This window comes from Saccopteryx leptura, chromosome 1, assembly GCF_036850995.1.
Source record: "Saccopteryx leptura isolate mSacLep1 chromosome 1, mSacLep1_pri_phased_curated, whole genome shotgun sequence".
Classification (NCBI taxonomy): domain Eukaryota; kingdom Metazoa; phylum Chordata; class Mammalia; order Chiroptera; family Emballonuridae; genus Saccopteryx; species Saccopteryx leptura.
The window spans coordinates 92,980,756-93,001,379 of NC_089503.1; the positions used below are offsets into that span (position 1 = coordinate 92,980,756).

The 20,624-nt window shown below is 36.7% G+C and overlaps 1 protein-coding gene across 5 annotated transcripts in view; it reads left to right on the forward strand.

The window, feature by feature from the left end:
* The window catches only part of ELMOD1 (ELMO domain containing 1), a 79,914-nt gene that overhangs the window by 24,273 nt on the left and 35,017 nt on the right, over positions 1-20,624 (forward strand). For all 5 annotated transcript variants that reach the window (XM_066371593.1, XM_066371592.1, XM_066371595.1 and 2 more), the window contains 3 exons: positions 16,903-17,048; positions 17,186-17,214; positions 18,019-18,116. In XM_066371593.1, coding sequence (XP_066227690.1) covers positions 16,903-17,048; positions 17,186-17,214; positions 18,019-18,116 — 273 coding nt within the window. The remainder of the gene's footprint in view (positions 1-16,902; positions 17,049-17,185; positions 17,215-18,018; positions 18,117-20,624) is intronic.

Sequence of the window (20,624 nt, forward strand, 5' to 3'; positions counted from 1 at the left end):
GAGATGATAGTGGTCAAGTTTATGCCAAGACTGGATTTCCTCTTCAGTGTCGTACTGGTTTTAGGAACACTTGAGTACCTTCAACACCAGCCATCTTAGAAGATATCGGAGCACTGGTTTCTGTTAGTTTTTTGTTCAACTGAATAGGTATGACCCTGTGTTTGGTGCATATTATAATGTCTTAAATTTAAGTTGTATGTGATGATCTAGAACTGATATGGGGGAAATGTACCAGTGTGATTTTGCGGATTAGGACCAGGGATAACAAAACCGGCACATTTCTGTCAGCTATGTGTTCTGATACAAGTTTTTTCTCTTTTAACTTGTCACATATGTTTTATAAATGATACTTGACATTGATTATTTATGTGAAACTGAGGCTAAGATAATAGGTCACAGATCAAGAAAGAAACTTGAGGATTTTCATTGACCATTGGTTTTGATAATAGGGGAAACTTTATTGTTGCCCCTTCTTAGTTGATTACTGCTTTTGGCTTTAGCTTTTAATAAGTCATAATATGTGTGTGTTTATTATATGTTAACAGTTATGGAATTTGGAAGGCTAAGAGGACAAGGAGTAATAATCCTGCATTACAAGCTCCATCAGATAATTTTTTTTTTTTTTGTATTTTTCTGAAGTTGGAAATGGGGAGGCAGTCAGACAGACTCCCGCATGCACCCGACCGGGATCCACCTGGCATGCCCACCAGGGGGCGATGCTCTACCCATCTGGGGCGTTGCTCTGTTGCAACCAGAGCCATTCTAGTGCCTGAGACAGAGGCCATGGAGCCATCCTCAGTGCCCGGGCCAACTTTGCTCCAATGGAGCCTTGGCTGCGGGAGGGGAAGAGAGAGACAGAGAGGAAGGAGAGGGGGAGGGGTGGAGAAGCAAATGGGAGCTTCTCCTGTGTGTCCTGGCCAGGAATCAGACCTGGGACTCCTGCATGCCAGGCCAACGCTCTACCACTAAGCCAACCAGCCAGGGCCTCCATCAGATAATTTAAATTGCCTTTTATTTCCTGTAGTTCATTCCCACAGATGGTGGACAATTTGGCAATCTTTTTATTTGAACCAAAGAGAAGGTTATGTAAACACAGCCTGAATAAATCAGGTGTTAATTCCTGAGCTCAGCAAATATGTTATATAGAATAAGGAATTGACTTTCACTGAGAAAAATTCAGTATCATTTAAAAGCCTGCAGGGTGATTAATCTGTCAGCTTCTGAGTTGCTCTAGGATGAAATGCTCCATGTATGGCCTCAGAAGAAATGTGGTTAATCATAAAGAATCCAGGTTGTGGGGAAGAATGGATTTCAATCCACATTTAAGAGATATGATACCCACACTCTGCCCTCTCCTCTTCACTGTTACCATCAACTATATTAGTGGTATAACTACTCAGAGTATAAAAAAATGAGGAAACATTTGATGCTGGGTTTTTTTTAATTACATGAGATGTTAGAAATAAATGCTATAGATTAGTATACCTGACTGAAGGGTATATTTTAAATCAAGAGTAGAAATGGGGGCCCTGGCCGGTTGGCTCAGCAGTAGAGCGTCGGCCTAGCGTGCGGAGGACCCGGGTTCGATTCCCGGCCAGGGCACACAGGAGAAGCGCCCATTTGCTTCTCCACCCCTCCGCCGCGCTTTCCTCTCTGTCTCTCTCTTCCCCTCCCGCAGCCAAGGCTCCATTGGAGCAAAGATGGCCCGGGCGCTGGGGATGGCTCTGTGGCCTCTGCCCCAGGCGCTAGAGTGGCTCTGGTCGCAATATGGCGACACCCAGGATGGGCAGAGCATCACCCCCTGGTGGGCAGAGCGTCGCCCCATGGTGGGCGTGCCGGGTGGATCCCGGTCGGGCGCATGCGGGAGTCTGTCTGACTGTCTCTCCCCGTTTCCAGCTTCAGAAAAATGAAAAAAAAAAAAAAAGAGTAGAAATGGGCTACTAGATAAGTACACCATAGTCGCCCACTATGAGTTTAGCTAGAGGTCTGCATTAAAAGAAAACTAGGGTTTAAATGGAGAAGAAAGTGTTTCTATGTGTTATCAGAAAAAGAGAGGGCACTTTTGGAGCCCCAGATAGAACTGAGGCTTAGGGGTTAGATTGTATAATATATTCTATTAATTTTAATTCAGTCAATGCATATAATAGAGAAGGCCTAAGACTTGTGCTGAAGATCTTTTCCCTTGCTAGGATTTACTCATTAAAATGATATTTTTTGAAGTCATCAGACATTAATAACTTTGAAATTTTCTAATGCAGGAAATCTTATAAGTTAGCCGATGTAAATAATTGCTTCCAGTGCTCCTGGCCTCAGGATCTCAGTTTCTTGACCATGGACTTCACTGCATAGTTTCCTCCCCGTGACAGAAGACAGGAAAGGAAGGTGTCTGCAAATTCAAACCTCCATGGGCCACCCTTGGAGCAATACAGCAGACTTGTACCCAAGTTCTGGCTGTGGAGCAGCGGAGAGGAAAAAAAGCATTTTACTGCTATATTAGGAAAATAAAGGCTTCCAATGAGCAAAAATATTTGTAAATTGGGTTTTATAAGTCCTTCACACTTGATTAATATCTTAGGTCCCCTGACTCGTTTACTGCTAACAATTGTAGTACTGTGCCACATTTTTAATTATTATTTTCTATTCATAACAATTGTAATAAAGTAGGAATTAATATCCCATTTTACAGTTCAGGGCATTAAGGCTAAGCAGAGTTAAGTTACTCATGCAAGGGCACACTGATATTTAAACGCAGGCCTCTCTGACTTCAAAACTGTTTCTCATAATTTCTGCATTGTGTCACTCCATCATTGTGTGTCTACTGTGAGATGTTGTGGGGGATACAAAAGGGAACATGAGGTGGTCTCTGCTGCAGAGTAACGTGGTACCTGGTAAGGCAATGAGGCACACGTGTGCAAAACTAAGATACAAAGAGGAATGTAATCAGTGACGTGCTACAGGTTGTGTCATGGCAGCAATCAGGGAAGGCTTCACTGAATGATACTGAGTGGAAAGGAGGACTGGGATGTTCATATTTTTAAATAAACATGAGGGGGTGGGAGGTGGAAAAGATGCTGTGAACAGAGCCTGAGAAAGTGTGCTCAGCTGCCAGACGCAGCAAGTGGTCCAGGTTGGTTGCTGGAGACCCGGTTTAGCGTGAGTAGGAGACACGATGCAAGGGCAGAGGCAGGGGCAGTTCTTGCCACCTTGGTGAGCATGGCATGAAACAGCCCAGAAGCAAGGTAACAGTTTCACCTAAACTTAAAGTAGACCTTACAAAGAAGGGAGAGTAGATGAAAAATTGTTTTCCCTTGCAACACAGGTCTAGCCTTCCTTAGAGCTGGAAGTCTAGTCTGTTCCTGCCACCTGAGAGACGGGGAGGCGCAGGCCCAGAGAAGCGAAGTAGCTTGTCCAAGTCATACGGCTCAGAACGGGAGAGTGACACCAGACTTGAAGTCAGACTTCCAGACACTTCCCTTTTTAGTTTGGCAGTATTTTCATTTAGCACCCAATTCCCACTGCTTTGAGGGACAGAAAGTACAGGCTCATGCTGTTCCAGAATTTGGTTTGCATTTCTCAAGGCGCTGACTAAGCTTGTGAGATGTAGAAGCTAAATCCTGAAAAGGGGTGTGTGGCCTGAACATCCAAATGCCACTCTCCCTGTAGACTGGTAGGTTTAGCCATAGTTTTGTTGTTGTTGTTGTTTTTCCAGGATATACACACATGTATGTATATGCACACACAAATACACACACTACATACACATATATCTACACATACATAGATTTTTAACTGATTTTGTTCCTGGCATTTAAGCAAAAGCTTTCCACAATCTTGTTGAAACATGTTCACCTGAGTAGATTCCTGAGCAGTATTCTGTAGGTGACGCCTCCAGAGCCCGCCCGTCTCTGACCAGCTGCCCTCAGAGCTTGATGGTCGACATGCTGCTCCTTTGACCCTTGGGTTCCCCTCAGCTTCTCATGATGCTTTGACGCTTCACTTTGATGCTTCACTTCAGCCCCTCCTAGAGAGCATGAGATAAATGAAAGCCCGGGACACTCAGTAAATGTTGGTTTGGATTTTATTCATTTGATTGTTGTATTTTTCACTTTTGTTTTGAAGTGAGGAATGCTGGTTTCTCTGTTCTTGTCTCCTTGTCAGGGAAACTGACAGTTGGCTTTACTGTGCAATCTCAGAGGAAGGTCCTCTCTCTCCTCTGCCACTCCAACCAATTTCTTTTATAGAATTATCACACTACCTTCTTATTTTTTGTTTTTATTGTCATTTTCCTTACAAGACTTTAAGTTCCTGTGGACAGGGATGACGTGGTTGCAGTGAAAATAAGTTCTTGGCTCATTTTTGCTTTTTCCTTCACCATAGTCCCCACTCTGTTTCCTCCTGCATGAAACAGCCAGTCTTCTCATTTGGTATTTGCTCAGTTTAGGGAAGAAATAAATAAAGAACTTTTCAGTGATCACTTTTTCCACAATGCATTTAAAATCTCTCTTTCAACTACTTTAAGTTTTTATTCAATAGAAATTAACTTACTTATATATTGAGAATATCCTCCAACCAGGTCTTGGTGGTGTATGTATATATGTGTGTGCATATATATGTATTTAAATTATATTATGTAGTGTATCTATAATACTAAAAGGCCCATTCATCCTCTACAGAAGATGTTGGGGCTTAGTATGGGTGATGACTTTTTTTAACTTATAGGTTTACTTAATTTTATTTCTTTTAAAAATATTTTTATTTACAGTAAAAGTTTATACTTTAGATTGCATTTAAATATTTTTAAATGTCAAAGTGTAATGTGTTCACTGCTTCCTTTATAAATAAGTCAATAAAGACTACACTTTCAGGGATCATTTCATTAGTTCATTACTAAATAAGTCAATAAAAATATTATCCAAATAACAAAAAAAATCTGACTTTTAAAAATAAGTCTTGTACAATATATGTATTTAAACATCAAAGTTCTGATTAAATTGTGATGTCATTAATAAATTAAGATAAACCTGTGCCTCATTTTCTTTGAAAGAAAAAAGATAAACCATTGAGGTTTTTAGATATCCCATAGTCAGCTAGTGCTAATTCCTCAGATAAAATTTGCCTGTAAGGTAAAAGCTGTGCTCTTTACTGTGGCAGTAGAGTTTGGAATACTGTCAATCCATGATAGACTGACACCTACCACTTTTCAAAGGCAGCGTGATCTCTTCAGGTAAAGAATGGTGGAAAAAACCAGTGTGCTGCCCTGCCTGGGCACCAGGCTGCCTCGCAGTTGCTCGGTGGAGAAAACACACTCCTGTTTTTCTATAGGCCCACCAATGGTTTGCTTGTGTGATTTCACATTTCCAGTTCATGTATCAAGTCCTCTGAAGCCCCTCTTTCTAGTAGGAAGCTCATTACAGCAAGGGTCTCATTTACTAAACCAATTGGCAAGTTATTTTCCAATTGATGGCCAGTGTCCCTGATTAGTCATATCAGTCGAGCAACTGAATTTTTTTCAAAGTAAAATATTGACATATTTGACCACAAAACAAAATGAGGCTCTCATCAAAAGCAACTGAAAATTTTTAAAATGTCATTTTAGAAAGTGCATCAAATGCTGGAAACATTGAGCAATTTGCTGTTGTTCTTAGTGGCTGTTTAGATAACAATTGTTTCATTTGGGTTTGAACAAAGGATTGTGATTATTTTGTACATTTCCTTCCTCACCAATAGTGTGCTTCTTATTTATTACAGGATTTCTTCAAGCAAGAATTAACTTTAATTATTAAATTCATTGAAACTGTTCAAAATAAACCACTTTTCTTTTATTATTCCAAAAGAAGACATCAGAGTCACAAATTTAAGGTGATGGAGTAGTGTTGCATTACAGGTACCCACAACCCCTCACCCCACCAGCAGGAGGCCACGTGGTTCTAGGTGCATCTCCTGTTTCCAAAGCCTCATCCCTGCTTAAAGGAGTCTTCTAAGACACAAGACAGGGACTCACTTTTATTTGGTAGCAGAGATATGATCCATTTTGAATAATTTACATTGGGTTGCTATTCTGATTCGAGTTAGAGAATGAATGTTAAATAATAAAAGTGATCATAACTGTCTTTAAGAAGCACACTCCTGTGAACTCAGCCATAAACTTCACTCTGCAGCATGCTAATAAATGGCAGTAAGAGAAGATTTTGGAAATAGAAAATGTGTAAATAGCTCTTATTATTACATCAAATTCTCCTAGTGCTTACACAAGTCATTCAACTTATTGTTATGTTTCTTATTAGACTAAGTTCTTCCTTCAGTAACTCCTCTTGGAACAGTATCAAAAAAACAAACAAACCTGTGATTAAAAAAACAGAAACAAATACAAAAAACTACTATCTATGCATGTAGCCATTCAAAATAGGAGATGGTGATCAGTATTTTCTCGTCATAGTCTTGAAAATTTGATTGTTATTACTGCAAAATGCAGCACATCTTTTCAGTAGTAAGAATCTCTCATCAGAACTAAGAAAACTTAGTGTTATGAAGAAAAAAATAAAAATACTCCCCTCTTTAAAACTAAGCTTATTGGTTTGATGATTCAAGACAAAAGTTAAAAACAGAGAGACAAACCCCCTGAACATAGGATTCAGATGATGGAGAGAGAGTGACTATAATTCTTATCCTAAGAGTAGGAACCTAACTTATGAGTAAGGAAAAAAAACTTAAGAGTAGGAACCAAAGGACGGGATTAAAGAAAGCAAGTGGGACCTGCCTGTAGGTGCATTTGAAATGGCTCTGCTCAAGGCATGCCAAATAAGGAGAGGGAGAGGGGGGGGAATTAAAAGGAAGAAAGATACTATGAATCCAAAAGTCCATAAACTCAGATGAGAAGTAGACTCTTCCTTCCTTTCTCCTTCCCTCCCTCCCTCCCTCCCTTCCTTCTTTCTTCCTTCCTCCCTTTCTTCCTTTTTTCTAAACCAACCACTCATTAGCTTAAGAGCATTTAAAGATTCACTTCTTAATTTCTTCCTTTTCAGGGTAGACATGCCTAACCAATTTGACACGCTCACAAAATATTTAATTATGTTTACTGTTCCCTGGACCTTCAGCAGTTTTTCCATAACCTTTACAATGTAAGGACTTAAAGAAATCCCAGAATTTAAGAAGTGAGCTCCTAGCAGCCCTTGGTGAAGAACAGCCATTCTGAGATGCTCATATGGAGGTTTGGCTGATCTGGCCCTTTCATGAGGAAGCAAACTGGTATTGTTTCTGTCATCAGAATTTTTTTTTTTCAGTGAGAGAGAGAGAGACAGGAAGGGAGACTGATGAGAAGTATCAATTTGTAGTTGTGACACTTCAGTTGTTCATTGATAGTTTCTAACATGTGCCTTGAAGGGGGGGGGAGTGCATGCGTAGGGAGGGGTGGCTCCAGCCGAGCCAGTGATTTCTTGCTCAAGCCAGCAACATTGGGCTTCAAGCCAGTGACCTTTTGGTTCAAACCAGAGACCATGGGGTCATGTCTATGATTCCATGTTCAAATTGGTAAGCCCACACTCAAGTCGGATGAGACTGCACTCTAATCGGCAACCTCAGTTTTGAACCTGGATCCTCAGCATCCCAGGTCAGTGCTCTATCCACTGCGCCACAAGCAGTCAGACAAAAATAAGCCTTTTAAAGAAAGGGATAGCACTGGTGTTTTGATCTCTGACCATGCCTTAGGTTTATGCAAAATAAAGTATATCTGTCTAAACATTATTTGGTCTGATGATGTGGCTTGAAAAAATATAGTTTCTAGTGTAGCAGGAAAATACAGTGCCTGGCACTATATGAAATATCTATAGGTATGTTGGCCCAGTAGAAAAACAAAGAAAAAAATAAAAACATATCCTTGGCAATAAATAGCATCAGCATCAGGACTACAGGCCCAGAAATTATGAAAGGGTAAGGAAGCAGTGTATAAATGTCACTTTACGGTTGAAATGGACATTTTTCTTTCTTGTCGTGTGATATTGTGTATGTGAGTATGTGAGAGGGATGTGATATACCTCAGAGTGGTGAGTCCTAAGAAACGGTGCAGCATCTCTAACCCCTCGCTGTAGGTTTCCGCTGTGTTTCCCTGTCATTGACTGTTGAACATTCTCAGGGGAGTTAAAGAAAGAGATAAAAACAAATAGAATATCATGTCCTTTCTCTCTCTTTATGTAAGGCTGTCTTGAAACAAAATAGTTTCCCAGGTTTTATTTTCTCACATACAAGGAGGCCAGAGGGAAAAATTGCAGATGGGCTGTGTTACTCTACATCTGGATACTTCCTGCCACCTAGGATGACACTTCAAGGTCTCATGCTACATCTTAGTATAGATGCAATGGAGAAGTTGTATAGGAAAGGTCTCTGTAGTTTAATGTAAGCTGTAATGAAGTTTGATGGCTTGTATCGGAACCCTCTTCTCTAGGAAGATTTAGTAGCACAAGAATGGAATTATCATGGAGTCCTGACACTCAGGTTTAAAAGAGGCTTCATTTGTAAAGCTGGGCCACATGCTAGGCAGACTTCACTTGAAATCGCACATGATACCATAAGGATACCTATCATGGAAAGTTTCTTCCCTTTGACTTAATAAGAGGAATAATGCCAAACAGTAATTAATATCATTGCCATTTGGCTGGTAACCATTTCACAATGATAGTGCTCAACTGTTTTCTCTGGCATAGCTATGCAGTACAGTAGTTGGAAAAATGGAAAACTTTTTCCAAGAAAACAGGTTGAAGTTTAATAAAATTTCTCACTCAACTAATTAAAATCTTCCACTAAATTTATTTTTAGAATTAATTTTTTTGAAAGCTGATAACCTAAATCCTAATAGATTTTAAAATGTATTTGACTAAAATGATTGAATTTCAGACTTAACAACATAGTAAATTAATTTTTTTTATTTTAACAGAATCTTACTTCACATGGAAATTTTATATATACTTTTATAATGGCTTTGGTGGTTATTTTATACACTTTCATTTTTTAAAAATAAGATACCATATACTTATTAGAGAAAAAAGATGAAAATATACTTAACCAAAAAAGAAAGTAAAAAGTACTCATAATTTTATTACCAGAAATACAAGTGTTAACATTTTTTTTTAAGTGTTAGCATTTTTGTTGTGTATCCTGCCATTCTTTTTTTTTTTCTTGTTTGTACATCACCATTAAAATATTTTGTTGAATTTTAATGAGAAAGTGAATCATCTCATACCAATTCCTTCCTAATTTCTTTTTATTTGATAAGCATGTTATGGACATTTTCTCATGTCATTAGATACTATAGAGAATAATTTTATCTCCAATGAAGGATTCCATTATGTTTTCTTAGTGTAGCAGTTTGGTTACTTACACTGTTTCCTCCATTCCCTTTGCATCTATATGATATAGGTCCTCTGCTTTGGTTCAAGTTAGCCTTTGGGAAATTTTTCATTTATAATTTTTTTAGAAATGAAATTTAATGGGGTGACATTGATCAATAAGAGTACACAGGTTTCAAGTGACATTTCTATAGCATTTGAACTGGTGATTGTGTTGTGTGCCATCACCTGAAGTCAAATTATTTTCTGTCTCCGTATATTTGCCCCTCTTTTCTCCCTTCTCCCCCACTGCCCTCTGCCTGGTAAACACTTCATTTTTATCTATTTCCATGAGTCTCAGTTTTATATCCTACCTATGTGTGAAATCGTATAGTTCTTAGCTTTTTCTGATTTACTTATTTCCAGAGGCAGATTTAACAACAAGTGCACTAGGCACACGCCCTGGGCCCTGACTTCTAAAGGGCCCCACAAAATCCCAACTTTACACTTTTTTCTATTGTAAGAGGACCAATATTTTCTTCTGTGCCCAGGACCTCAACCGACTTTAATCCGCCTTTGCTTATTTCACTATACTAGAATGTTCTCAAGGTTCATCCATATTGTCAAAAATGGCAATATGTCATTATTTCTTATGGCTGAGTAGTAGTCCATTGTATATATGTACTACATCATTTTTAGCCAGTCCTCTGTCAAGGGACACTTTGTTTCCATGTGTTGGCCACTGTGAGTAATACTGAGATAAACATCGGGATGCATGTGTCTTTGTATATAAATGATTTTGTGTTTTGGGGGTATACACCCAGTTAGAGAGATTGCTGGATCATATGGTAATTCTGTTTCTAATTTTTTTGAGGAACCACCATACTTTCTTCCACAATGGCTGTACCAGTTTGCATTCCCACTAGCAGTGAATGAGGATTCATTTTTCTCCACAGCCTTTCCAACATTTGTTATTACCTGTCTTATTGATAACAGCCAATCTAATAGGTGTGAAGGTGGTATCTCATTGGAGTTTTGATTTGCATTTCTCTAATAGCTAGCAAACATAAGCATCTTTTCATATATCTGTTGGCCATTTGTTTATCTTCTTAGGAGAAATGTCTGTTCAGGTCCCCTCCTCATTTTTTAATTAGATTGTTTGCTTGTTTGTTATTGAGTTTTGTGAGTTCTTTATATATTTTATATTAACCCCTTATCAGAGCTGTAGTTTGTGAATATTACCTCCCATTTGGTTGGCTGCCTTTTTATTTTGTTGTCAGTTTCTTTTGCTGTGCAGAAGCGTTTTAGTTTGATATAGTCCCATTCATTTATTGTTGCCTTTACTTCTCTTCCTTTTGGGGTCAAATTCATAAATTTTTCTCTATGGCCAAGGGTCATGAGTTTAGTATCTATGTTTTCTTCTATGTAATTTATTGTTTCATATATCTTATATTTAGGTCTTTGATGCATTTTGAATTAATTTTCGTGCATGGGAACACACTAATCAAGTTTCATTCTTTTGCATGAGGCTTCCCAATTTTCCCAGCACCATTTATTTCTCTATTGTGTGTTTTTGGATCCTTTGTCAAAAATTATTTGCCTGACCAAGTGGTGGCACAGTGGATAGAGTGTCGGACTGGGTTGCAGAGGACCCAGGTTTGAGACCCCGAGGTCGCCAGCTTGAGCGCAGGCTCATCTGGTTTGAGCAAGGCTCACCAGCTTAGACCCAAGATCGCTGGCTTGAGCAAGGGGTTACTTGGTCTGCTGAAGGCCCACGGTCAAGGCACATATGAGAAAGCAATCAATGAACAACTAAGGTGTTGCAATGAAAAACTAATGATTGATACTTCTCATCTCTCTCCGTTCCTGTCTGTCTGTCTTTATCTATCCCTCTCTCTAACTCTCTCTCTATCTCTGTAAAAAAAAAAAAAAATCTTTTAAAAAAATTATTTGCCTATATACAAGTGGTTTTATTTTTGGGCTCTTGATTCTGCTCCATTGGTCTGTGTGTTGGTTTTTCTGCCAAAACCATGCTGTTTTGATTATAATGACTCTGTAGTATAATTTGAACTCAGGTAGTGTGATTTCTCTGACTTCATTCTTTATTCTCAGAATTGCTTTGTCTATTTGTGACCTGTTATGGTTCTGTACAAATCTGGTGATTATTTTGTTCTATTTCTTAAAAAAATAACATTAGGATTTTAATGACGATTGTGTTAAATTTATATATTGCTTTAAATAATATGACCATTTAACTATGTTGATTCTTCCAATCCATAAACAAGCAATATTTTTCCATTTCATTATATCTTTTTCAATTTATTTCAATAATACTTTGTAAGTTTCAGTATATAGATCCTTCACATTCTTTGTTAACTTTATTTTTAGGTATTTTGTTTATTTTTGTTGTTGCATTTGTGAAAGAAATTGTTGCTTTTAGTTCATTTTCTGAAGTTTCATTTTTGGCATTTAGGAAAGCAGTAGACTGTTGTATATTGATTTAGTGTCCCTTTACTGCATTTGTTTGTAATTTCTAATAGTTTTTCGGTAGTCTTTGGCATTTTCTATATACAGGATCATGTCATCTACAAAAACTGATACCTTTACTTCTTCTTTCCCAATACAGATGCCTTTTATTTCTTTCTACTGATTGATTGCTCTGGCTAAGTCTTCCAGTACTATGTTGAATAAGAGTGGAGAGAGTGGGCATCCTTGTCTTTTTTCTGATTTTAGAGGAAAAGCTTTCAGCTTTTTACAGTTTAGTATGATACTGGCTGATAGTTTGTCATATATGACCTTTATTATATTGAGATCCTTTCCTTGTGTACCCATTTTGTTGAGTGTTTCAAACATAAATGGGTGTTGTATTTTATCAAATGCCTTTTCTGCATCTGTTTGTAGGATCATATGATTTTTATTCTTTGTTTTGTTGATGTGGTGTATTACGTTGATAGATTTGCATTGCACATGTTCAACAATCCTTGTGCTCTGGAATGAATCCCACTTGATTATGATGTATTTTTAAAATGTATCCTTGTATTCAGTTTGCTAGTATTTAGTTTAGGATTTTTGCATCTGTGTTCATTAGAGATATTTGTAGTTTTCTTTTTTTTGTGTTGTCCTTGCCAGGTTTGGGCATCAGAGCTCTGTTGGCCTCATAAAATGTGTTAGGAAGTATTGCCTCTTCTCCAATTTTTTGGAAGACTTTTAGAAGGACCAGTACCAAATATTCTTTGAATGTTTGGTAAAATTCATTAGTGTAGCCTTCTGTTCTGGGGCTTTTATTTGGGGGGAGGTTTTTGATGGTTGTTTCTATTTCCTCCCTGCTTATGGGACTATTTAGGTTTTCTACTTCCAAAAAAATTGTATAGTTCTAGGAACTTATTTGTTTCTTCCAGATTGTTAATTTTGGTGGCATATAATCTTTCATAGTATTCTATTATGATCCTTTATTTTTATGATGGTAGTTTTCTTCTTTTTTATTTCAGATATTATTTCTATGAGGCCTTTTTCTATTTTCCTTAGTAGTCTAGTCAGGGGTTTGTCAATTTTATTGATCTTTTCAAAGAACCAGTTCTTTGTTGTATTCATTTTTTCTATTTTATTTTGTTGTTTTTCTCTATTTTATTTAGTTCTGCTCTAATTTTTACTATTCCCTTTCTTCTGCTGACTTTGAATTGCCTTTGTTTTTGTTTTCTCTAGTTCTTTAAGATATAGTGGTAGGTTGTTTATTTGGGATCTCTCTTGTTTCTTGATGTAGTGATTTAACTTCCCTCTTATTACTGCTTTTGCTGCATCCCTGAAGTTTTGATATATTATGTTGTAATTCTCATTTGTTTGTATATATTATGTTGTAATTCTCATTTGTTTGTTTTTATCTCTACTTTTATTTCTTCTTTGATCCAGTCATTTTTTAGAGGTATGTTTTTAATTCACACATTTTTGTGGGGTTTGTTTACTTCCTTTTTGCAGTTGAATTCTAGTTCCAAAGACTTATGGGCAGAGAATATGCTTGGTATGATTTCAATCTTTTTAAATTTGTTGAGGTTAGTTTTGTGGCCCAGCATATGGTCTATTCTTGAGACTATTCCATGCACCCAGGAAAAAAAAGTATAGTCAGACATTCTGGGATGAAATTTTCTATAACTATCTATTATGTTTATTTGATCTAGTGCAGGGGTAGTCAACCTTTTTATACCTACCGCCCACTTTTGTATCTCTGTTAGTATTAAAATTTTCTAACTGCCCACTGGTTCCACAATAATGGTGATTTATAAAGTAGGGAAGTAACTTCATAAAATTTATAAAGCAGAGTTACAGCAAGTTAAAGCATATAATAATAATTACTTACCAAGTACTTTATGTCGCATTTTCACTAAGTTTGGCAGAATAAATCTTTATGAAACAACTTACTATAGTTAAATCTATCTTTTTATTTATACTTTGGTTGCTCCGCTACCACCCACCATGAAAGCTGGAATGCCCATTAATGGGCGGTAGGGACCAGGTTGACTACCACTGATCCAGTGTGTCATTTAAGGCAGATATTTCTTTATTTTTATTTTTTTAAGGTTTTTTGTTGTTGTTGTTTTAAAGATTTTATTTATTCATTTTAGAGAGGGGGGAGAGAGAAGGGCAGGGGGAGAAGCAGAAAGTATTAACTCCCATATGTGCCTTGACCAGGCAAGCCCAAGGTTTCGAACTGGAAACTTCAGGGTTCCAGGTTGACGCTTTATCCACTGCACCACCACAGGTCAGTAAGGCCGATATTTCTTTATTGATTTTCTGTGTGGATGATCTATCTAAAAGCACAAATGGTGTGTTGAGGTCTCCAAGTATAATTTTGTTTTTGTCTGTTTCTATTTTTAGATCTGTTATTAGATGTCTTGTATAGTTCAGTGCTCCCTGATTTTATTTATAGATATATATAAAGAAGTGTTATGTATTCTTGATATAGTGTCCCCTTTTCATTATGCAATGTCCATCTTTGTCTCTTGTTACCTTTGTTGTCTTGAAGTCAGTATTTTCAGATATAAATATGGCTACACCAGCTTTTCTTTGGGTACTTTTTTGCCTGGAGAATCATTTTCCAGCCTTTCACTTTGAGTCTACATTTGTCCTTGCAGCTTAGATGTGTCTGCTGAAGACAACATATGGTTGGGTTTTGCTTTTGGATCCAATCTGCTATTCTGTGCTTCTTAATTGGTGAGTTTAGTCCATTTACATTCTGGGTGATTATTGACACTTGATGGTTTCCTATAGCCATTTTATGTTTTGTTTTCTGGTAGCTCTGTGTCTCCTTTGATTCTTCTCTTATGTGTTTCTGTCAGTTGTTTTTGTTTGGTGGTATTCTGTGCTTCTTTTCTTTGTTTCCTCCTTTTTTAAGCTATATGTTCCAGTATTGGGGTTTTTTCATGGGTGGTTACCATTAAGTTATTAAGAAAAAAAATTGTCATATGTACAAGGGTCTTTTGTCTTATAAGTGCTTCTGCCTTCCATCCTCCTTTGCTACTGCAGATCTTTATCTTCTTCCTTTTTATGTTATTCTCACAGATTATCCTTGTTTATATTGTAACCATGTTGGAACTTTTATTTGTCATTTTGTGTCTTTTTGTTCTTTGTAGAATAATCCCCTTGAGTATTTCCTGCAGTGGGGGTTTTCTGCTGATAAATTCCCTCAGCTTCTCTCTGTTTGCAAAAGTTTTTCTTTCTCCATATTTAAAGGATAAGTTTGGTGAACATAGTATTCTTAGCTGGTAATTTCTCTTTTTCAGTACTTTCAGAATGTTTGGTCCACTCTCTTCTGGTTTATAGAGTTTCTGCTGAGAAGTCTGATGATAACCTGATGGGCTTTCATTTATATGTTATGTTCTTCTTTTCCATAGCTGCCTTGAGGATTCTTTCTTTGTCATCGATTTTTGACAGTTTTATTATTATATGCCTTGGAGAAGGCCTGTTTGGGTTGTGGTAACTAGGTGTTCTATTTGTTTCTTGGATTTGAGGATCTCTTTCCATAGCCTTGAGAATTTTTTGTCAATTATTTGTTTGAATAGGCTCTCCATTCCCTTCTCCCTCTCTTTCTCTGATGTACCCATTATTCTTATATTGCTCTTTCTGATAGAGTCAGACAGTTTTTACAGAGCTCTATCATTTTCTTTTAATTCATGAGTCTTTCCTATCATCTTCCCTCTATATCATCTTAGTTGCCTGTCTTTGATGTCACTGATTCTCTCCTCTACCTGGCCTATTCTATTAGCTAAACTTGCTACCTCATTTTTCAGTTCATGTATTGAATTCTTCATCTCTGTTTTTAAAGTTTTGGTCTTGCCTTTGGGAATTTTTATTTTAACACAGGCTGTTCAAGGTATTGGAGCCAGGGAAAATGAACAAAGAAAAACTATCAAGGCATTGGTTCAGACTCAAGGATGGACCACATCATTGAGGCTATTGGCTAACTACTCTAAACCATCTGAATGACCCTGGATTACCTTATGTTAGAGCTGGAGGGACTTAATGAATATTTAAGGAGAAGAAATGTCTTTTAGAAATGATACCAATAGAAAGTACTATAAATAATTCTGCGTACTAGGAATGCATGGTATTAAGAGAACATATGTTAAATATAAGTTTCTGGCTTTTAAGTCCTCTATTTGTTATAGCTTGAGTCATTTTGAGACTTTGAACAGTACCATGAAGTAGTGAGCACTGACATATTGAAAATAAAAGTCAGCAGCTTCAAACATATTCACATGTCAGAGACATTATAGAAAAGTTCATGATTAGTGGTAATATACTTCATAATCTGTTGAGGTATTATTGGAGTGTGATAGGGTGGGCAGTTAAGAAAACTGTTTAGTGGGAGTCAAGAACAAACTTGTCTAAAGGTAGAGTTTGGGGAAGGTTCAAATCAGGGATGTTGGAAAAAACAAAGGTCAATACTCTTGTTCCGTGAGCGGATAAGGAGGCCTTTCAGCAAGTCCAGGAAGTGTCAGCATTGGTCAGCAGAGAAGACAGGTAGCCATGCAACCAAGTCCTCAAGAAGGAAAAAAGTACCTAAAGGAAAGCAGAGGGAAGGAGGAAAGAATAGAAACAGGAAAGAAATAAAATAGTGGCAAAAAAAAAAAAAAAAAGAGCACTAAGGTGGGTTGGAAATGAACCAGGATGCGCCGAGAGGCTGTCTATAGAGGTAGAAGAGGAGAGTTGCCATGGCATGTTCTTTCCCAACTAGATACTATTGAAAAGGCACTGATTTGTTTTTTAAATGTTTTTAGGCAAAGGTAGGAAAGGAGAGGATTTCCATGCCTCTTGATCAGTTTGATAGAAAATCAATTTTACTAGAATAGGGCATTCTGGAGTTGCTTGCAGTCATAGTAAGTATGTCCTCACAGTTCTGGGATCCCCTCCCAACGATGGGTTTGTAGCTACCTTAGATAAAACAACAGGAAATTAGAAAAATGAAATAAGCTTGTAAACCCAGAAATCTAATGGCTGATTTTCTTCTGGGCTCCTTTTCTTGTTGGTGGTGGCTGCTTTTTATTCTCTTGCAGAGTTCTAGTGGAAGGGTGCTGTCTTTTGTTTTTGACAGAATGTTGATCCAGGTGTGCCTGTATTTTTACTGTAATTTTTTGTGGCGCTGCTTGAAATTTGTAATGAGGAAGCTGACCGGAAGATGTGAACTGCAACGGATCTGTTACAATACCAAGCCTGGAGCTTCTAGAACCATGAAAATTGGTAAGTTTGAAACAAGGAAGTAAGCAAAATGTCGGCTTTGCAGGATTGAGGATACAGTGTTCTATTTCAATATAGTAAATTTAAACCACTTGTAAAGGATGATTTTTGAATGATTTTAAAAATTGTCTCTTTTATAGAAACATCATTGAGGGATTCAAAGAGTAAGGTAAGTAAAATTGTTTCCAAATTTTTAATCAACTTTTCACTTGGAAGCTCACCTTCATCATCAAAAAGTAAAACTTTTAAGAAATAAAATATACCACTAGCTATAAAAACTAATGGAAACTGAGAAGAAAGAATTATCTTTACTTTTAAAATAGGCACTGTGTGTGAATTCTTAAGCAGATGAAAGGTGCATTTATTACTTCTCTGTTAAATTCATCTTTTATATATTATTTCCCAAATCATAAAATAAATATTCCTTGACAACAAGAGCAACATTAACTTTCTGGTGTTTCCTCAATATCCAAATCATTTAACTTTTTACTCAAGAGTTTCCAAGAAAATGAAAAAAGCCACTATTCTAGTTATTAGAGCACGTAGTTAAGTATCCACATAAGAGGGAAAAATTATTTTTTCAAGATTCTTGAATATTATTATTTAATTTTGGCATCCTTAAGATTATATTTCTAATGTACATCACTCAATTATAGATATAGTGCCTAGTAACAATGGAATCCAGGTATATTGAGTGAGAAAAAAATGTAATATTTTAATATAAGTAGTCTAAAACAGATGAAAATGGTTAAAAAAATTTTAATTATACTATTTAGGAAAATGTCATCATAAAAATATCAAATTTACTAGAATTTAAATATAAATCAATTTTGGCCTTTTGATTTAGTTTAAGTATTTTTATAGAGAAGCTTTAAACAAATACTTGAAGCCCCTGTCAAAATAGACCCTAAATTGATCCCACTTAAGCTACTGGTGTTTGTGACAAGGGAAATGATTGAAATGTGTTTTCCAGCTGTTGCAGACTTCAGTGAGTGTTCACCCTGATGCTATTGAAAAAACTATAGAAGACATTATGGAACTGAAAAAAATCAACCCTGACATAAATCCACAGTAAGAATTATGTTTATTATTTTGTAAATATTGAACACAAGTCATGGCTATATATTTATTATTTCTATAGATCACTTGTTCTCTCTCTCAATCTCTCTCTCTTTCTCTCTCAATCTGTCCATTTCTCCAGTTCCCAGTCATCTGCGATGTTTTAACTTTCAAATGAAGAATAAAGAAAAAGAGTGCCTTTTTAATATTTGCAAATAGCAGCAACTATGTACTTCGTTGTGATTTATGCTTATGCTTTGAGATGCAATGAATGTAAGAAATATGATGGATGCCTTTGGTATCAGATGAATAAAGGGAGCCCATTCATCAACAGTCACTCCATGCAATGCCTTTGTTCTACATTACAGTACAACTTCAAACTGTAAACGTGCCTAAGCTGACTCTGCTCTGTCAGTTCATTACAGGCTAAAAATCTTGGAGACAGTTCCTATCTGCTTGTCAAGAAGACAGACATGTGTGGGAGGGAGAGATGGTTTTTATATAAAGACTTTAGAACTTTGTAATCTATTCCTCTAATCTTGGAAGTATTAAAATGCATTTGGCAGTGTACATGACACTTAAAATTAGCTTTATATTTTCCATTGGGAACAGGAATTTTCAGTAAAAAATTGGGCTAAGGATATTGGGTAGAATAAATTGTGCACGTAGATATATTTAGAGACAGTTTAGATAGGTAGCAATCAAAGTGTCTTTTAGATATGCATGAGAATGTCAGATGTTGTCACTGAGAAACACTTTTAATTGCCAAAGGCAGGCTGTAGTTGAAGGGGATTTCAGAGTTCACTCTGCATCAGATGTCTGTCTCTTTGAGAGATTCTAGGTACTAGCTAATTGGAGCTCATCACAAAACTCCATTCCCAGGTGGTCTCATAGCATTCTTCTGCAGCCACCACCTAAATTAGCTTCCTTTTTCTTATTCAGGCATTAAAAGTGATTTCATCATGCAATAAATGTCTTTTTTGAACCTTTTGACATATATTTTATTTCTCGGGGAAGGTGATAATGGGACAATTTATTTTAAATTAAGTTGAACAAAAAGTCTAAGACTACCATTAGGCATGAGGGATATATTAGACCTATAATCATATTTAGGGATTGGATTAGATTAAATAGCAAGTTTTTTATCTCTTCTATAAAAGTTATATATTTCATTCAAGAGAATTTCCTTGCCTTTTTTCCCCATTTACTCTAGGGGGGAAAAGAAAACCTTATTGGTAGTAGATTGTATTTTTACATCTCAGTATGGATTTTGGTACTTTTTCCCCAGATTGACATTGACAAATGTGATTTTTAAAATTTAATAGTTTTCTGGAAAAAAAATCAAGAAATAGAGAGGGCTAGGACGGAAATATTTTAGAATTTATCAAGCCATTACTACTATTAAATCTCACTTTGTTTTCATTGTGTTTTTTCAAGTGCTACTGATGCACTGGTAAGAATTACTACAGTAAAAAGTGAATTGGCTTTTTTTGTTCCTTATTCTTTCATTTCTCTACTTCGCCTCAAATTTAACTCTTTTCAGTTCTGCATTGGTTTCTTGGGTGACCAGTGTCACCGTTCACTTTTCCTATACTAAAGTAACTGATTTAGTTTTTTGGTGCTAAGGCAGGGGTCAGGAACCTATGGCTCATGAGCCAGATGTGGCTCTTTTGATGGCTGCATCTGGCTCGCAGACAAATCTTTAATAAAAAAAATAATAATGTTAAAAATATAAAACATTCTCATGTATTACGATCCATTCATTTCCTACCACTCATGTTCATGGTTGCGGGTGGCTAGAGCCAATCACAGCTGTCTTCCGGGACAACACCAAATTTTTATTGGATAATGTGTAATGTACACAGGTCATTGTATGGCTCTCATGGAATTACATTTTAAAATATGTGGTGTTCATGGCTCTCTCAGCCAAAAAGATTCCCGACCCCTGTGCTAAGGTAACAATTAATTATAAGGTCTATTTAATTGAACATTCAGTTTGATTTAAGTTTTTAGTATTCTGGGTTATCTAACATTGCCCTCTACATTTGGGGTACGTATACAATCCTAAAATATAATTCTCTATTGCTCCCAACTTTAGTCTTAAATTTTTATACATCTTATTCTCTTCCCCCCAACAAAAAGATGGTGATGACACTGTCATCATGATTATAATGACCACCCAACAACAAAAATGTTCAAATTTACTAATGAATTAAGAGCAGAAATTATATGAAATTGCCAATGTTCAACTATTTTGAACCACAAAAAACTAATGACTGTAAAGAATCTGACAAGAATAAGAAAACATGAAATACCACCTTCATATTTTAAAAATGCCATCAGTGTGACCAGTGGTGGATAAAGCATAGACCTGAGACACTGAGGACCCAGGTTCAAAACCCGGTAGCCAGCTTGAGCCCAAGCTCATCTCGCTTGTCTTGAATGCAAACTCACCAGCTTGAGTACAGGGTCACTGGCTTGAGCTTGGGATCATAGACATGATTCCACGGTTGCTGGCTT